Below are 15926 nucleotides of genomic sequence, written 5' to 3' on the forward strand. Positions count from 1 at the left end.
ATTTTCTCCTTTATCTGTTTCACAGAAAGACAACAAGTTCAATCCTGCAGAATTTACTCATCGTAGCTACAATGAATTTACTGACAAACTCAGTGCAGACGATGAAGATGGGCCAGAAATCGTGGGACTGACAGTTTCCTGTTACATTAGATGAGCTATAAAACTTAACTAGTACAATGTGTTAAATGCATTAGGCTATAATTATAGATATAATTATTTAACGATCATTCAAACTATTATTGAGACCCTCCCTGAGTTTCTTCCTGTTAAAGGGGAGTTTTTCCTTCCCACTGTCACCAAGTTCTTGCTCATAGGGGAGGGGGGGTGGGGGGGGGGGAATCTGATTACTGAGGTTTTCTCTCTAATATCATCGAGTCTTTCCCCTAAAGCGCCTTGAGGCAGCAGCTATTGGGATTTGGCGCTATACAATTGAAAATACATTTAAATAAATAGAAAGTAATCACGACTTTTTTTCTTTCCTCTTCCTGTTTCCTTCATCATCACTGATTGGCTCCTTCGTGACTGTGTCGCTGTGGCACTCAGAGGGTGACTGAGGCATCGCAGAGTACCGACACCGGGAAGCAGAGCGAAATGTCGGAGAGCCGGCAGACATGGGTGATGGCGTGTCCACTTCCCTGTCAGGTTCCAAGCTGGAGGCGGGGGATGGAGGTGGGAGGGGGGAGGAGATGGACGGCTGGGAAGGGAAGAGGAGAGTAAATAAATCTTCTATTCAAAGTAGATGATTTGCTGGGTTAGCTCAGGGTTTGAGCATGTTTACCTGTAAGGAGATGCTGGACTTGTTCGTCTTCTCTTTGACTTTTGCCAAAGCGCCTTTAAGTCCCGACGATCTCTCCGTCATCTCAAGAGCTGCTTTCAACAGTTTGGGCGTCTCTGCCCTGACAGGAGCTGCTGGTACCAGAGGGGGTTCCTTAGCCTCTTCTTTAGGTTCAGGTTTCTTTCCTTTGTTAAGCATCTTCCTGTGTTTGAGACAAGGATAATCCAGCTAACAACAACTGTAAGCAGAAAAAAGGGGGAACTCGAGCTGCCCTGCATAGTCATACCTTCTTGGGAAAGCAAAATGTTTTAGCGGTTTTCCAATCTGGTTTTAAACCCTTTCATAACACTGAATCAGCCCTTTTAAAGGTTTTCAATGACATATTTTTAGCTACTGATGCTGGGACTGTGCTGCGTTTGATACAGTGGATCCTTTTACTCTCTCCTTTGGAGCACTGGGTGGGCATTAGGGGCACAGCACTGGAGTGGCGAACTTTCTGTGTCGTCCTCCGCTCCCCTCTTGTGTGGTGTCCCACAGGGCTCAGTTCTAGGCCCCCTCCTCTTTTCTTTATATCTGCTTCCTCTTGGTTCTGTACTGAGAAAGCAAAGCATTGCTTTTCACTTGTATGCTGATGACTGTCAGATCTATGTCCCTCTAAAGCAAAAAGGCAGATTCCACGCAGCCCAGTATGTTAAACCAGCTGTCACAAACCTGGGGGTCAAAGTGGACTGTGATCTGAAGTCTGACAGTCAGATTAAGGCAGTGGTAAAATCGAGCTTCTTTCAGCTGAGGCAGCTGGCTAACATAAAGCCAGTTCTTTCACAGCAGCACTTTGAGACAGCGATCCACGCCTCTGTTAGCGGTCGGCTGGATTACTGTAATAAAATTCTTTTAAACCTCTCCATGGCCTTGCCCCATCTTATCTCTCTGAGCTAAGATGTTGTTTTCTTGCTTGTTTTCTTTTAATATAGGGCTGTTTTAATTTTTATGTATATTGTGTGTTATATATATATTAATTTTTGCTGTTTTCTGTTATTCTTTTGTTTTTAACTGATTTTCTGTACAGCACTTTGGTCCTGTGCTGGGTGTTTTAAAGTGCTTTTGGATTGATAGCTACTTGAATGTGAGCCTGCAATGCGTCCTGTCATAGAACCCTCCAACGCATAGTGAGAGCTGCAGAGAGGATCATTGGTGTCTCTCTCCCCTCCCTCCAGGACATTTACAGCACCCGTCTCACTAAAAAAGCCCTTTGCATAGCGGCTGATCCCACGCACCCAATGCAAAGCTTCTTCAAGCTGCTGCCGTCAGGGAGGAGACTGCGGAGTCTCCAGGCCAGGACCAGCAGGCTGAAGGACAGCTTCATCCATCAGGCTGTCAGGAAGCTTAACTCCCTCCCGATTCTGCCCCCTCTCCCCTCCACAGTCTCACTGAACTCTGACACACACACACACACTCTCTGACTCACTCACTGGCCTGCACCAGTTACCAGTCACTTTGTGGAGCATTGGACTGCCATTACCTCATAAGACTTTGTTGTTACACTATCTCTTACCGTATATTACTAAATCTCCATTTGCACTACTATGCCTCCTTACTTGAATATTGTATATTGTATATTGCATAGCTTTTTTTTTGTTATACGTAAAATTGTATTGTATTTATTTAAATTTTTACTTTTTAATTATTTTATTTGCATTTTTTAATCACTAGGGTTTGAGAGTAACGTAGTTTCTATTCTCTGTATGTCCTGTACATGTGGCAGAATTGACAAATAAAGTTGACTTGACTTGAACTGATGATGGGTGGCCGACAGCACCGGAGCGTTTGATGAGCTGGCAGTGAGGGGAAATCATACAGTACAGATACAGGACAAATATTATTTCTATTCATATTCAACCTGGCTTTCTTGCGCAGCAGTTTCTTGGACTCTGGATAGTGGACCAGGATCTCATTCAGGTCTTTTTTGTCCAGGATGAATAGATTGGCAAAGCCATGAGCAATCACATTGGCTGTGCGCCTGTTACCACCGCCGACTGCAAGCAAGCTACCAAACAAAGAGCACTGTGGTTAAAAACAGCATTATTTAAAAGAAAGGTGCATTTACATTTAGGAAAGAGGAATTTCTCTATAAGTGTAACTGTTTGATTTGATGTATAAAATGGTTCTGGGACCTTGGAGTGTGACCATCACACAGTTTTTGGCTCTGTGCTTGTCTGCATGTGTGAAAACACTGTAACTCTGTTTGTAAACTTTTACTCTTAATTGTGCGCCACGTCTTTACCTGATTTCTCCAAAGACTGATCCTGCTCTAAGAGTGACAAATACAGTCTTCCCATCTGGGCCTCCAACCACCTGCACCTCTCCAGCCTTTATGATATACATCTCCCGACCCACCTCGCCCTTAGACAAGTGAAATACCCGAGCCAGGTGATTAGACAGCAAAAAACATCAAGCTGAAAATATTTGACATGATTCATACACCAGAACACGGAGAAATAAGCTCATGTACCTTTTTGCAGACATAATCCCCCGGGAGATAGACGACAGAGCGCAGGCTTTTTAGCATGTCGAAAATCATCTGTCTGTCACAACCCTGTCAGGAGGGAGAGCCAAAATAAAACAACCTCGGCATCACTTCTCCAGATGCATAAAAGTATTTTAAAAAGTGAGATTAAGTGAAGCCTACCAGTATGTTCTACATTTTGTATTTCTAATTCCTACCTGAAAAAGAGGGACTTTGCTCACAATGGAGTAGCTGACATCTATCGCTATGTCCAGACGCATTTTATCTGGCAGCTGATTCAGCAGCTCCTGCTCGTCTGGACGGTAAAGGAAGAAGCAAAGGGTCAGGTGTGACTGAAACATTGCATGCGTAAGATGAATGCAAATATATCACGTCCTCCTCACCCAGCATGCCTTGTGATTGCCAGGTATAGTTATACCAGGTTTTGACCCGGTTCTGGACGTCTCTCGGGATGCGGTAGGAGGACATGTATTTAATAGTGCTGTCCATGCAGCTGCGGTAGTAGGTTTGACTTGCTGTAGCTGCACCGACAACATCGCGCATCTGACAGACAAATGAGCAAAATGAGGATTATTAGTGTCCCGAAACAATCACAAGCTTTTAATGTTACACACATTTGCCCCCTTTCTGATTTCTTTTTCGATATTTTAAATGTTTCAGATCATGAGAGCAGCCCAGACCATCACGCTACCACCAGCACTGTGGACCGTTTGTATGATGCTCTGTGTTAGTCTTACACCCGTCCACACAATATTTCCCCAAAGTCTTGACAATCATCCAGACTTTTTTTCACTCCTTTGGAAGCTTCACCCGTTACGTCCTGGTCTAGGAGTACAGGAGCGCAACATAAGGGTTAAAAGGAGAGTGACCCCGGCCCGGTCCCCAAAGTATGGAAGCCCATTGCCGCCACTTAAAAAAAAAAAAAAAAAGGATCCATAACTCAAAATTTTGAGTTACTTTCTCGAAATTTCGAGTTATGGATACTAGCTTTTTTGTTTTTATTTAGTGGCGGAAACGGGCTTCCATACCAAAGCCATATCCAGAAGCCAATTTACAGGTTAAGGTGGTTTTATTGTTACCAAAAACCGAAAGCTTTAACTCCGGGGTGAACAAAGGCCAAAATAACAAACAGAACAAGCTATTCCAAAAACGGAGGTGCTAGCAAACACAAGACAAGCGCTACTGCTAACTCCCTAACTGAATAAACAAGAGAAGGAAGGCAGTCCACGCCTTCTGCTTCAGAGCCTCTTTATAAGTGAAAGCATCTACACACTGTATACAAAACTTAGCAATTCTCTGAAGTCACACAGGAAGCTTATCGCAGATAAAGGTTTGGAGGCGGAGGACGGCTCTGCTGCTGTCAGGGGGAACAACTCAGTGTTGCCAACTCCTCAGTAAGGAAAATCGCTATTGGCTGTCCTAAAAGTCGCTAAATGACGTCATCGCCTAATTTGCATAATTGGTCATGCTAATCTAATTGTAACCTATGTTGTTGGAGAGAGAAATAACATCGTGGAAGAGACATAAAGTGAGTAAAAAACGTCCTAAATGCATTTAGAGTTTATTTAGAACTACAAATTAAATTTCTTTTAGCAATTATTGTTTTTTTAATGTCACAATTCCAACCCTGCTCCTTTACCCGGGCTTGGACCGGCAAAAGTGACCCGAAATAGGCACTCTGGTGGAGTTACTTTGTGTGTGTGTTTATAAGTAGTTTTAAACCTTGTGATCCACAAAACAGCATAAGAGTAAAAGAAGAACTGACTGCGTTACAGCACCCGCTGCTTGTTGAGAGTAAAAGCGATACGCGCTTTCACGTCTGAAAACTCGCTAAATATAGCAACAAAGTTGCTAAGTTGGCAACACTGGAACAACTGCTGGAGAGAGTTTTTAAAACAGCCACTTGATGATGGAACCAATCAGCAGCTGCCAGCTCTCCAATCAGGAAGGACCTGCAGAGACTCTTAAAGGCACAGGACACACAGAACAAAATCCAGCCAGCGTGATCCAAAATATGGCCAGGGCCATAACACCATAGTTCCAGGCTCTTTAACGCTGGAGTCCCAAAGCCTTAGAAATGCACTCTAACTCTTTCCAGACTGACAGGTGCCGATGACTTTCTTCATGTTTGTTTACATCGTGTAGTGATGAGCTGCTTTCTGTTAGCGGACTTCACTTTGTCAGACACGTTCCAGTGTCGGCCTGGGTGCGGTTAGTGAAACTGAACTCAACGGTCAGTCGCAGTTAATTCATCATTTAACCAAGGGTCAAATACTTTTTCACACAGGTGTTTTTGTCATTTAAAAACTGTATTTTATACTTACTCAGGTTATCGTTGTGTAAAATTAAAATCTGTTTGATGACCTGAAACATTTAAGTGTGAGAAAAATATTTAAAAAAGAAATCAGGAAGGTGGGCAAAGACTTTTTCATGGCACTGTACATGAGGCGCACGTGTGCGCCTACCTGTCCAATCATGATTGAGAAAGCAAAGACTCCGATAAAGTAGTTGATGAGTTGGAAGATGATCTCAGACAGGGTGGTGGGATCTGGCAGACCCCCAATGGTAATCAGGGTCTTCACTGCGAAGTAGTAACAGCGAATGTAACTGAGAAGAGAAACACTCTGTTCTTATCTTCAAAGCAGTCATTTGGTTAAAAGACACGTGGCCGCTACTAAAAACAGCCCACCAACCTGTTACCCTCGCCATTGTACACCCACTGAGTCAGTCCCAGTCCTATGAAGTCAGAGATCCAGTAGTAGAGACAGGCATTAAAGTGCAGACAGTAAAGAAGATAGGTGGTGGTACGAATCACCCTAAGAGACGGAAAACACAGGAAAATACATGAAATGCATATCTAACAGCAGATTGGTTCTGTGACTCGGTAGCTTTGCATGTCTCTTAAAACTTTATTTCAAAAAGGAAATGAGGACAATGCAGTCACAATTTTTCCTGCCACTCGAGTGCTAACATATCAGGACACGACCAATGCAGTGTGACGCTGACCTGTAGATATAGGCTTTGGTCAAGATGGCCTCCAGACGATCGTTGAACTCAAAGAAGGACTTGATCTGCAGATATGGAAGGAAAATATTTGTAGAGATTAGTATTTGAAACTGTGACGAAACTGTAAATGACCGATTCCTAAAACTAAAGGTGATGTGGAGCCCAGGAAATGAGCGAGCAGTGAGATTGTTGGAGGAAACGTTCGGTGTGTGGTGTCAGGGTTTCACCTTCAGCAGCCGTGGTAAGCGGAGCAGAGGGTTGATGCCAGTTTTAAAATAGAAGAGCTCAAGGGGAACAAGGCTGGCCACATCAAACTGAAAGTGAGACGACAGGATCTCACTTTAATGACTGATTTTACCCTTTAAATGCAAAGAAAACACAACTTTTGACATGTACCTCACTTTCTTAATGTTTTACCTTAAAACGTTTGGTTTTCATGTAATTCTTTCTCATCTCCTTTTGGTCACACTGTAACAAAAGCAAAATGTGCACAATTATACTCTTAAACTACAACAAGTGTCCACATTACTGCTTTGACCCACTCACCACTATGTCCCCTCCACGCACAAACTGCAGGCGCGGCTGAAAAACAGCGATGTCCAGGATGTAAATGAGGTCACACAGGTAGTCGGTTAACAGCCAGTAGTGAATGTTGTCCGGGGTTTGGTAGGGGAAGGCCCAGCGCACCGGGATGAACCACACGTTCCAGTTCCAGGCCAGAGACACCAAAAACATCCAGAGCACGTACATCAGGTCTGACAAGAGGAAGAAATCAGGGAATTAAGTGAGTGGACAGTTCACAGAGGTGCAGAGTGTAGACCAGGAGAGACTGGATCGGTAACTAAGAAAGCATCAGCTACCACCATGCAAGATCCAAGTGCTATTAAAGAAAACATGCAAAAGAATAAGAAAAGATAAAGTCTCACAAAGAAAAGTAAATGATTGGAACACGGGTTTCTGTAAAAACAGAATAATGCAGTCGTTTGACCTTTTCCCAAACCTCACATGATGTCATGTTTCTCGTGTTCTTTTCCTTTAAAGATAAGAATCAAAGCACTTGATAAATACGTGTGGGGTTGTTTCTCAGAAATATCTGGTCCGATTTGTGTGGCTTAGCCTGTGGGTGTGTGTGAGGTATGATTCCAGTAACTGTCCAGCACAACACTGAAGGCGGTAGAGGGTGACGCATTCGCTGGGTTCTCACTGGTGAAAGGGTCGATGCTGGCGGGGAAGCGGAATCGCACACAGGCTCGTATCCACCGAGGTGTTTTCACCTTGCAGCAACGGCCAGGCTGCTCCTCCTCCGTTCCGCTCTCTACTCCTCCTCCTCCTGACGGACCTGCTTGCGTCTCGTTCCCATCTGGCGGCTGAGCTCCAAGAGCAGGCTGAGGAGCTGGAGGCTGAGGAGGAGCTGGAGGAAGGAAGAGCCAAAAAGAAAGAAAACAGTGCCTTCAAGATAGGATTCAGCAAAGCTTTATTACCTTCTTAGCATTTGGTAGACATTTATATAAATACTGGAACAAATAAAGTGTTAAAGGTTTATCCATCTGTAAGCAGACCACAGGACTCTACAGCTGTTTACAGGGTGCCACAGATGACATGTTGGACTTTGTGTCTCTTTTAACTGACACAAAGTGTTAGTTCTTTGTCACACTGACCAGCTTCTCACTGGGTGCTACAATAACAGATGCTAAATGTAACTAGAAGCTGTCGTGACAACAAAAGAGAAAAACGCGATCAGCCTGTTGTCAGAGGTGTTTGTGGCACACGTGTGCACACAGACCTTAGTGTGGTTTTATTAGGATCCCACTGGCTGCAACATTTTAGCAGCTTCCTGGGGTCACAAATCTTTATACACTGACATTTCTCTGTAAAACAAACCTCCTCGCTAAAAACAAAGCACTGATTTATCTGTTTGTCTTTAAGACTGTGACCTACAGGAAGCTACTTTGGGAAGGGCTTAACTACATAGTGGGATGAATGAGGGACACTGTGGGTAAAACTCTGTGGGTGGCTGAGGAGTGGGTGGCAGAAGCTGCTCACCTGTGTGTGACAGTCACTGGGCAGTTTTATGTAATTTTATCAGTCTTGTGTTTGAGTGGCAGCTGTCATGGATGTGCAAGGCTCGAGATCTTCGTACCTGGAAGTGAAGTGCACCGTAACATCCACACACACATGCTACTATCCACGTACACTGAAATGTACCAGCAAATCTTTTTGACTTCTTTTGTTTCTCGAACGTGTGTCAGTTCAGTTTGTGTGCGAGACTCACAGGTGATAATGCTGTCTTCATCCGAGCTGTCTGGGTCGATGAGTTTCTCCTTGGCCTTCTCCGTTCTCTCCTTAAACATCCTGACGAGCTCCTGAAGCCTCTCGTTGACCACCGTGCTGGTCTGACTGGCAGAAGATGCTGGACGTTCTTTCAGACTTGGACACGGAGACATCAATTTATTTAGATGATGCCGATTTTTCTTATTGTAAATGTCACTTATTTATCTTGGTGTGTGCACGCTCACACGTCGTCTGTGCTGTGCAGGCTGGACTGGCTGGGCCAGGCTCTGACGGGGATGTTTGCCTCTTCATCGTCATCCTCGCTTTCAGAATGAAGCCTCCTGCTGTCAAAGTCAGGCAGACGGGGCAACTTTGAGACTGTGCTGCCTTAGTCACATTATTCTCTTTATTTCACACAGTAAAGCCTAACATCACTGCAGATTATGGGAAAGCTACATGCAGCTATCCATGTTAATGACTGTGAAAATAGAAATGATGACTGAATAAATAAGTGAGCAAGGACTCAGATGGGAAAGTGCACGGATAAAATATTAGAAAGTGGATGAAAAAGCAGCAGGACACCAGTAAGGATCGGATATCTTACATCTTTGTCCAGACGCTCCTGCGATTCCTTCCACTACTGTCAAACAGAAGAACGGCGTTTCAAGCAGGGAAAAACACGGAGTTAATCCAGGACACAGATAAGGAAGTCTAAATCACTCACAGTAATGTGACCAGCAGGTGACACAGTGATGAAGCAGGCTTGTGATGCATTTGTTTATTGACTTTTGCTACGTTATGAAAACAACCAAAAGCACAAAGCCGTGCAAAAGTAGAAACAGTGCCATCACAGTTTACAACAGAACATCACAAGACACAGCAACACAAAACAGGAAGCGCTCTTTCCAAACCACTCATAAAACAAACTGCTTTCTGTGTTCTGCATAAACTGTACGTGCCGGTTTCCTCGTGTGCGTAATCTTTTTGGCAGCTTTCAGAGTTTTTACGTGCAGAAAGGATAGGATATGTTTCTGAGTGCACGCACATTGTTCTGCAGGACACTAAAATACAGACAAAAGCAGCAGCAGTGACTCTGGAAAGACTGCAGAGCAATAAGCTGGACAGTAGGGGGCAGTAGGGTGAATCACAGAAAGCATAACAGACTGTAGGAAGTGTGAAGCATTTCACTCCAAAATGGAAAATGTAACAATGAAAGACATATGTGACAATTCTGACAGCAAACGCCTTTTATGATGAAACAACTGCATTTCTGTTTTTGCTGCTACAAATATTTGGATGAAAATGCTTCACATGACAAAGAGAAGCTCGCACCCAGATCCTGTATCCCAGTGAGTCTACTTCTTATTTCTGTGTTATGAGATATAATGGCAGGATTGCATATATGCTACACAAATACATCTATAGTGTCATGGTGGAAGTGGTCACTGTTGGAAGAGCAGGAGACAATTCAAACAGGATCCTTACTCTTTATCTCCTTTACTGTAGATGCAAAGCATAAGGAGAGAGAAAAGGGTTAAAAATATTTAGTTGAGATGAACTGAGATCAAAACGTGAGTGCAAAATGTTAAATGTAACACACACTAGTCTGTTGATAACATACAACCAAAGCTGCATTTACAGACAGAGAAAACAACAATATTGATATTGTTCAGCATGAACGGTGCCCTCACAGACGTGCTATGGGCACTAATCTGCCCCCGTACCATCAGAGGTGCAGACTGTGCACTGATTACAAGCTGCACAGCTGCTCTCCTCTTTAGGAGGACGCGGCATCCACGATTTCCCAACACAGGAAAGACAGCAGGACAGCTTCTTATCTTCATCGTTTAGTGTATCTTACAAAAATAACATCTAACAACGTATCGTTAAATATTTAGTGTTTAATTAAATCTTACAGCGAGTTTTATAGAAGCAAGTCAGTTAAGAGCATAATCATTTTAGTTAGTGATCATATTAAAAATATGGATGTTTATGCAGTTTTACTGCTGATTCAGTCTTTGCTGTGAATTTGTAGAGCAGTGTTAATCGTGTAAACCATGTCAGTGGATGGTGGTGTTTATGAGGTCAGCGTTTCACATGCATCCATAATGGAAAATGTTGCCCCTTTATTTTGCCAGCTCGTCACTCGTTGTTGTGGCCGTGAAATGTTTCAGAGTTTTTTAGGTCAATTAAATTGTCCCTCAAGCTTTTCGGCTTTGCCGAAACAATTGTAATAGCTGTAAGGAAACACCTCCCTCCAGCTGCTCACTGCGTCAACGCGACGTGCAGTTACATCCGTAGGCTTTGCACCTATGGGATAGATTTAAAGTATAAATCCCCTGTTAGCTCACCTTTGACGACCTGAAGGGGTCACAGGAACAGTGAGGGTTGTAAGCTTTGGGTCCTGTGGGGTGAGGATTTGGGGGATTTGTTCTTCCCCTCCTCCTCCTCCTCCTCCTTTTGCTCCTCCTGCCCTCTCATGATCAGAGTCAACATCCTCTACATTAACAGCTGGGCGAAGGCTGATGTTGGAGCTCTCTGGAGAAACAGACATTTATTTTCATTTAGTCAAGGCCAACCGCATCACTGCAAACAGGCAAAACTGATGCTGCAACGTGAACGTCACGAACTACTGAAAGTACTGCAAAACACAAAACAAGTAAAGCAAAAGACAAAGCAGGTCACGAGTATAAGCAGGAGCAGGGCAGGCTGGGAGAAAGGTCGCGACCTACAGCGGGCTAATGAAGAGGATTCACGCGTGAACTAGGCCATGTATAGACGCCCTGATAGTGAAGGACTAGTTTACTAATCTTGCAAGCCAAACAATCTGGTTAATCTGGCTCATGATTCACTGGCACACTTCTGTCAACAGTCATTTGACAGACTTCATCAAAGTGATGAAGAAAATAGATGGCATCAGTATATTTCAGTCCTTTGGAACACCTTAGCTCCGTGCGGCTCTTTACCTTACCCGTCTACGATCTGAGCAAACTCGGGGTCAGAGGTGAGCTTATTCGAGGAACAACAAAGCAACACAAAAAGACAAAAATCTACTTCAACAACACAAAGAGCTACTTTTTTACCCTGCACAGACTCTCGAGCTAAACATCTGAACTCAAGCATCCTTTACTGATGGTTCGTATTTGATTTAGTGTCAGATACCTGCCAGGTTGATTTTAGAGTCTGTCACATATGACGAGACGGCCGTTTACTCGCATGCAGTATGACTGAGTTCAGGATGTACAGGGAGTGAGAGGACAGTGAACGCTACACTGATGTGGATTCACCTGCAGGTCTTATTGCTGAGATGTCTGAGTCATCTTCGATGAAGAATGCTGGGTTAGATAGACCAGACAGCTGATGTGATAGGGGTCTGGGTTGCTTGGAAGGGGAGCTGACAATGGGCGGCAGGCGTGGATAGGATGGCACGTTGGGCAACTCGAGGATGCTGCCGTTAGGGGAGGAGGGAGAAGGGGATCGGGATCGCAGCTGTGGATGATGAGGAGGAGGGAGAGGGGAGTGTCGCACGAGCCGGCTCAGTTCTACATCGTGCTGACTGTTGTCTTGTTTCTGTTTTTGCTGTTGTTGTTGTTTCTTAGGCATCTTGAGGCATAAGGCTGTTGAGGTGGTTCCGAATGTTCGTGAAATACTGCTGCGCCAAGCTCGGAAACCGGGAGAGCTTCTGCGGGACGTTCGAGAGGCTTTGGGAAATACCGGACAGACTAGGGCCCACTGAGACTTCCGAGCTTTGGGGCAAAAGCTCGGTGAAAGTCTGGGCAATATTTCGGGGAACTTGTGTGAGTCTGATCTGGGAGAGCTCTTGGCGTATCTCTGGGGGTAGGGTGGGTAAGTGCTTGGTAAAGTCAGAGAGCCGGGTGGGTAGTTTAGGCACTGAAGGTATTTGGGGAGGAGTGATGCCGTTCTCTTTGAAGAATGCGTTGATGTTGTCGAGGCACTCGGAGGTGAAGGGAATGCGCATCAGGCAGCTCTTAAATGCATCACAGCTGACTGGAGCTACAGAGAGAGGGCGACAGGCAGATACAGTAGGAGAAGGGCACTGCTGGCAATCAGACAGCAATGAAGCCAGTCAAGAATGACAATATCAGACTTCTGGTCTCCAGATGAACTCTGCAGTCACACTCAAGCAGTGAATGAATCGACTATTTAAAGTCCAAAGAGATGAACTGGCGTTACAGTCAGATAAGCAATCTGAGACTTTCCTGAAAGACAATAAGAAGACGGTACATACCACCGCAGTCATCCCCAGTAGCTTCCTCCTCCTACAAAAACACACGCACAACAGTTGGGAACTAGTAATCAGTTATCCGATGAACATTATTATTCGATTTCTTGATAGTAATTTAAAAAAAATCTTTTTAGCTGTACTGAGTCAGTCGGGCAGTTTAGCATGACAGAGTCAGAGTAACGCAGTGATACGGCCCGGGATGTCAAACGTTACTTTTTCAGGAGCCTTGTCAGCGTTAGCAGTTTGACCGACGTCTTCGTTTTTCTGCGGCTGCTCAGTGATGGGCTCAGCTTCTGGAGGAGCTTCTGGGCTCTTGGTTTCTGCTTCTAGTGCTTGTTCTGGCTTAGGCTCAGAAATCTCCACTGGCTCACTGCTCGGAGGCGGTGAGGTCGAGGCTTCCTCCTGCGGCTCTAAGATCCAATAAGCAGGGGTGTCACACTCAAATACACAGTGGGCCAAAATTCAAAACTGGAACAAAGTCGCGGGCTAACATTAATATGAAAAAAAAACTTCCTCCAGATATAAGAATGAGTCTTTTCTTATGGACTCAAACAGGTTTTGCTGAAAAATTGAATGTGGAACAAGCAAAGCTTAATACTAAACAATATATATATTAGCTGTATAATACCAGTAGGCCAGCTCTGATAGTAATTTGGTATGGCTTCGCGGGCCAAATATAATTATGCTGCGGGCCAAATTTGGCCCGTGGGCCAGAGTTTGACACCTATGATCATACACACAGCACAATGTCCTGCATTTGTAAACTGTTCAGAAGAGTGTTGACGTTACTTAAAGATGTCACGCTGAATGAGAGAAACTCCTCTTAATGATAAAAACATTTTTAACATATATTTGAATTGCATCTACCTGGCTCGTTGACGGTGGGCTCCTCAGTCTCAGCTTTCTGCTCCTCCTGAGGGAGGCTCTCGTTCTTCCTGCAGAACAGCACAAGAGAACGGGTTGTTGGGCGGCCCAGGAGCGACAGGGAACACATCTGTCCTCTTATGGTGACCCAAGTCACAGCCAGAGATGGGCAGTAACGCGTTACTGTAATCTGATTACTTTTTTCAAGTAACGAGTAAAGTAAGGGATTACTATTGCAAAAACGGTAATTAGATTACCGTTACTTTCCCGTAGGAACGCTGCGTTACTGCGTTACTAAAACCGTGATTTTTTGCGAGAATGTCTCATGACAGTGACGTAAGCGAGTGCGACGTTGCGTGACAACAGCTGTGTGCAGATCAACAATGGATCACTATATCGAGTGCAGAGAGAGTATGAGCGTGCAGCGTTTAAAGCGTGGAAGTACTGACCTTACTTTGAGTTTGATTCCATAAAAAGTGACAAAAACATAGTGTCCGCTGTGCGTGGGAAGAAAACTTCTTTTTACAGCGAAAAAACCCCTAAACTTCCAACAAGCACCGAGTAGCTACGACGTAATGGGAAACTCACAGAGAAACTCGCGGATTCTTCCACTGACCGCGGCACACCTGCACCAGGGTAAACCTCCGCCTCCCCACTCCTGCTTTACAGGTGAAAATAGAGCAAAAGGACCGCTGAGTCTTTGACTTTATTTATTTTCTGCTGTGTTTTACTTGCATCTATTTGAAAGACTGAGTGTAAACACAAAAAATATTTTATTTTATGTGCTGGAATGTGCAGAAAATAGGTTTAAATGTTAAACTAATTTCACAGTCAGAGAATGTTGCATATAATTAAATTTTTGCTTGATGCATAAAGTTAAAAGATTAAAACTAATAAAACAAGTTTAAAAAGAGACTTTTCCATTTGATTACATTTTGTATGATGGATTATGTAGAAAAAGTAGAATTGGGCTGAAAGATCTATCGCTTTATCACCTACTTCAGGTTGTAAATCGTGTTTTTAAAAAGTAACTAAGTAACTAAGTAATTAATTACTTTTGAAAATAAGTAATCAGTAAAGTAACGGGATTACTTTTTGGGGGAAGTAATCAGTAATTAGTTACTGATTACTTTTTTCAAGTAACTTGACCAACACTGGTCACAGCTGGTTGTGTTGGCAGATTCTTACAGTGCTGTTATTGTTAGCTGGACACATACTGCAAATGAGGATTTGGACCCTAATAGGCTGTAAACTGAGTGTGTGAACTGCTTATTGTGGAAGTCAATTTAATCGTAAAGTTTAGGAGAGGTTCTCCTTTGTTTTAACGTTATGAGATTACAGCAAAATCACATTTCATAGACTTCAATTATGACAGAGTTGGTTCCTGCTATTTATTTTTATATTTCAGCAGGTTCCAACGTGACACACATAAACCAGGTTACAGTCATTTAAGCCGTCACGCTTTTTACTGGATATCAGAAATATTTGTTGTGGATGAAGAAACTTCAGCTTCTGTTTTCTCTCTTTGAGCACAAATTTACCGACTTTGTGACCACCTGTAGCAGAAAAGCTCACTCTGTACACGAGTTACTGTTTACACATGAAAAACGTTAGTTATGATAAATAGAAACTCTGTAAGCTTTACCGTCACGTTTTTTTAAATAGGCTGTGTTTACCTTTATTAGTCCCGACAGAAAAATGTCCACCAGCATCGACACGCGTTAATTCGGCTGCTGAGACGCATAAACTGCATCAGGTGGTTTTAGGAATATGAGAAAAACAACGAGGAAAAGGTTCTGTTCCGATATGTCCGTCCATCTTTAATCCAGGGACGCGGAGCAGCTGCAGCAGGTGCGCGGGGTTACCGGGGCAACAGCTGAGAGGAGGAAACGAGGCGGGCGCGCGGAGGTAAGAGGGTCCGCTGTTGCCAAGGGAAGCTGTGGTTGCTACGACACAGTGATGTGATGCAAAGATCACATAACGAGAACCCGCGGGATTTGGACCTGCTGATAACAAAATGACCGTGCTAGTGTCGTAACAGAGAGTGATTATTTATTTCTTTATGTCCAATATCGATGCTTGTATTGATAAACAGACTTTAGTCAACAAGATTTACAAAGGAGTTGAGCTACATGTCACCGTGTCTGCGCTCTGTTCTGCGTTATAATAAACTGTTATGGTAGATTTGTTACTACTTCTATTGCCCATCTTGTACTGCTGCTCACTCCTGCCACTTACAC

The 15926-nt window shown here is 43.8% G+C and overlaps 1 protein-coding gene across 1 annotated transcript in view; it reads right to left on the reverse strand.

Annotated features, from left to right (window-relative positions):
* Positions 1–324: 324 nt before the first annotated feature.
* Positions 325–15926, reverse strand: part of LOC102303471 (cyclic nucleotide-gated cation channel beta-1) — a 21364-nt gene continuing 5762 nt past the window's right edge. The window contains exons 16-37 of the mRNA XM_042226210.1: positions 13690–13757; positions 13036–13232; positions 12826–12856; positions 10928–11114; positions 10062–10076; positions 9181–9216; positions 8822–8920; positions 8578–8732; positions 7510–7716; positions 6852–7060; positions 6723–6773; positions 6533–6619; positions 6306–6370; positions 5993–6115; positions 5765–5906; positions 3683–3842; positions 3497–3594; positions 3285–3368; positions 3057–3175; positions 2673–2819; positions 779–977; positions 325–694 (exon numbers count right to left, since the gene is read on the reverse strand). Of these exons, the coding sequence (XP_042082144.1) occupies positions 461–694; positions 779–977; positions 2673–2819; positions 3057–3175; positions 3285–3368; positions 3497–3594; positions 3683–3842; positions 5765–5906; positions 5993–6115; positions 6306–6370; positions 6533–6619; positions 6723–6773; positions 6852–7060; positions 7510–7716; positions 8578–8732; positions 8822–8920; positions 9181–9216; positions 10062–10076; positions 10928–11114; positions 12826–12856; positions 13036–13232; positions 13690–13757 (2713 nt within the window). The 3' untranslated portion in view covers positions 325–460. The remainder of the gene's footprint in view (positions 695–778; positions 978–2672; positions 2820–3056; positions 3176–3284; positions 3369–3496; positions 3595–3682; positions 3843–5764; positions 5907–5992; positions 6116–6305; positions 6371–6532; positions 6620–6722; positions 6774–6851; positions 7061–7509; positions 7717–8577; positions 8733–8821; positions 8921–9180; positions 9217–10061; positions 10077–10927; positions 11115–12825; positions 12857–13035; positions 13233–13689; positions 13758–15926) is intronic.

This window comes from Haplochromis burtoni, unplaced genomic scaffold (genome assembly GCF_018398535.1).
Source record: "Haplochromis burtoni strain Fernald_Lab_line unplaced genomic scaffold, NCSU_Asbu1 Contig_201, whole genome shotgun sequence".
Lineage (NCBI taxonomy): Eukaryota > Metazoa > Chordata > Actinopteri > Cichliformes > Cichlidae > Haplochromis > Haplochromis burtoni.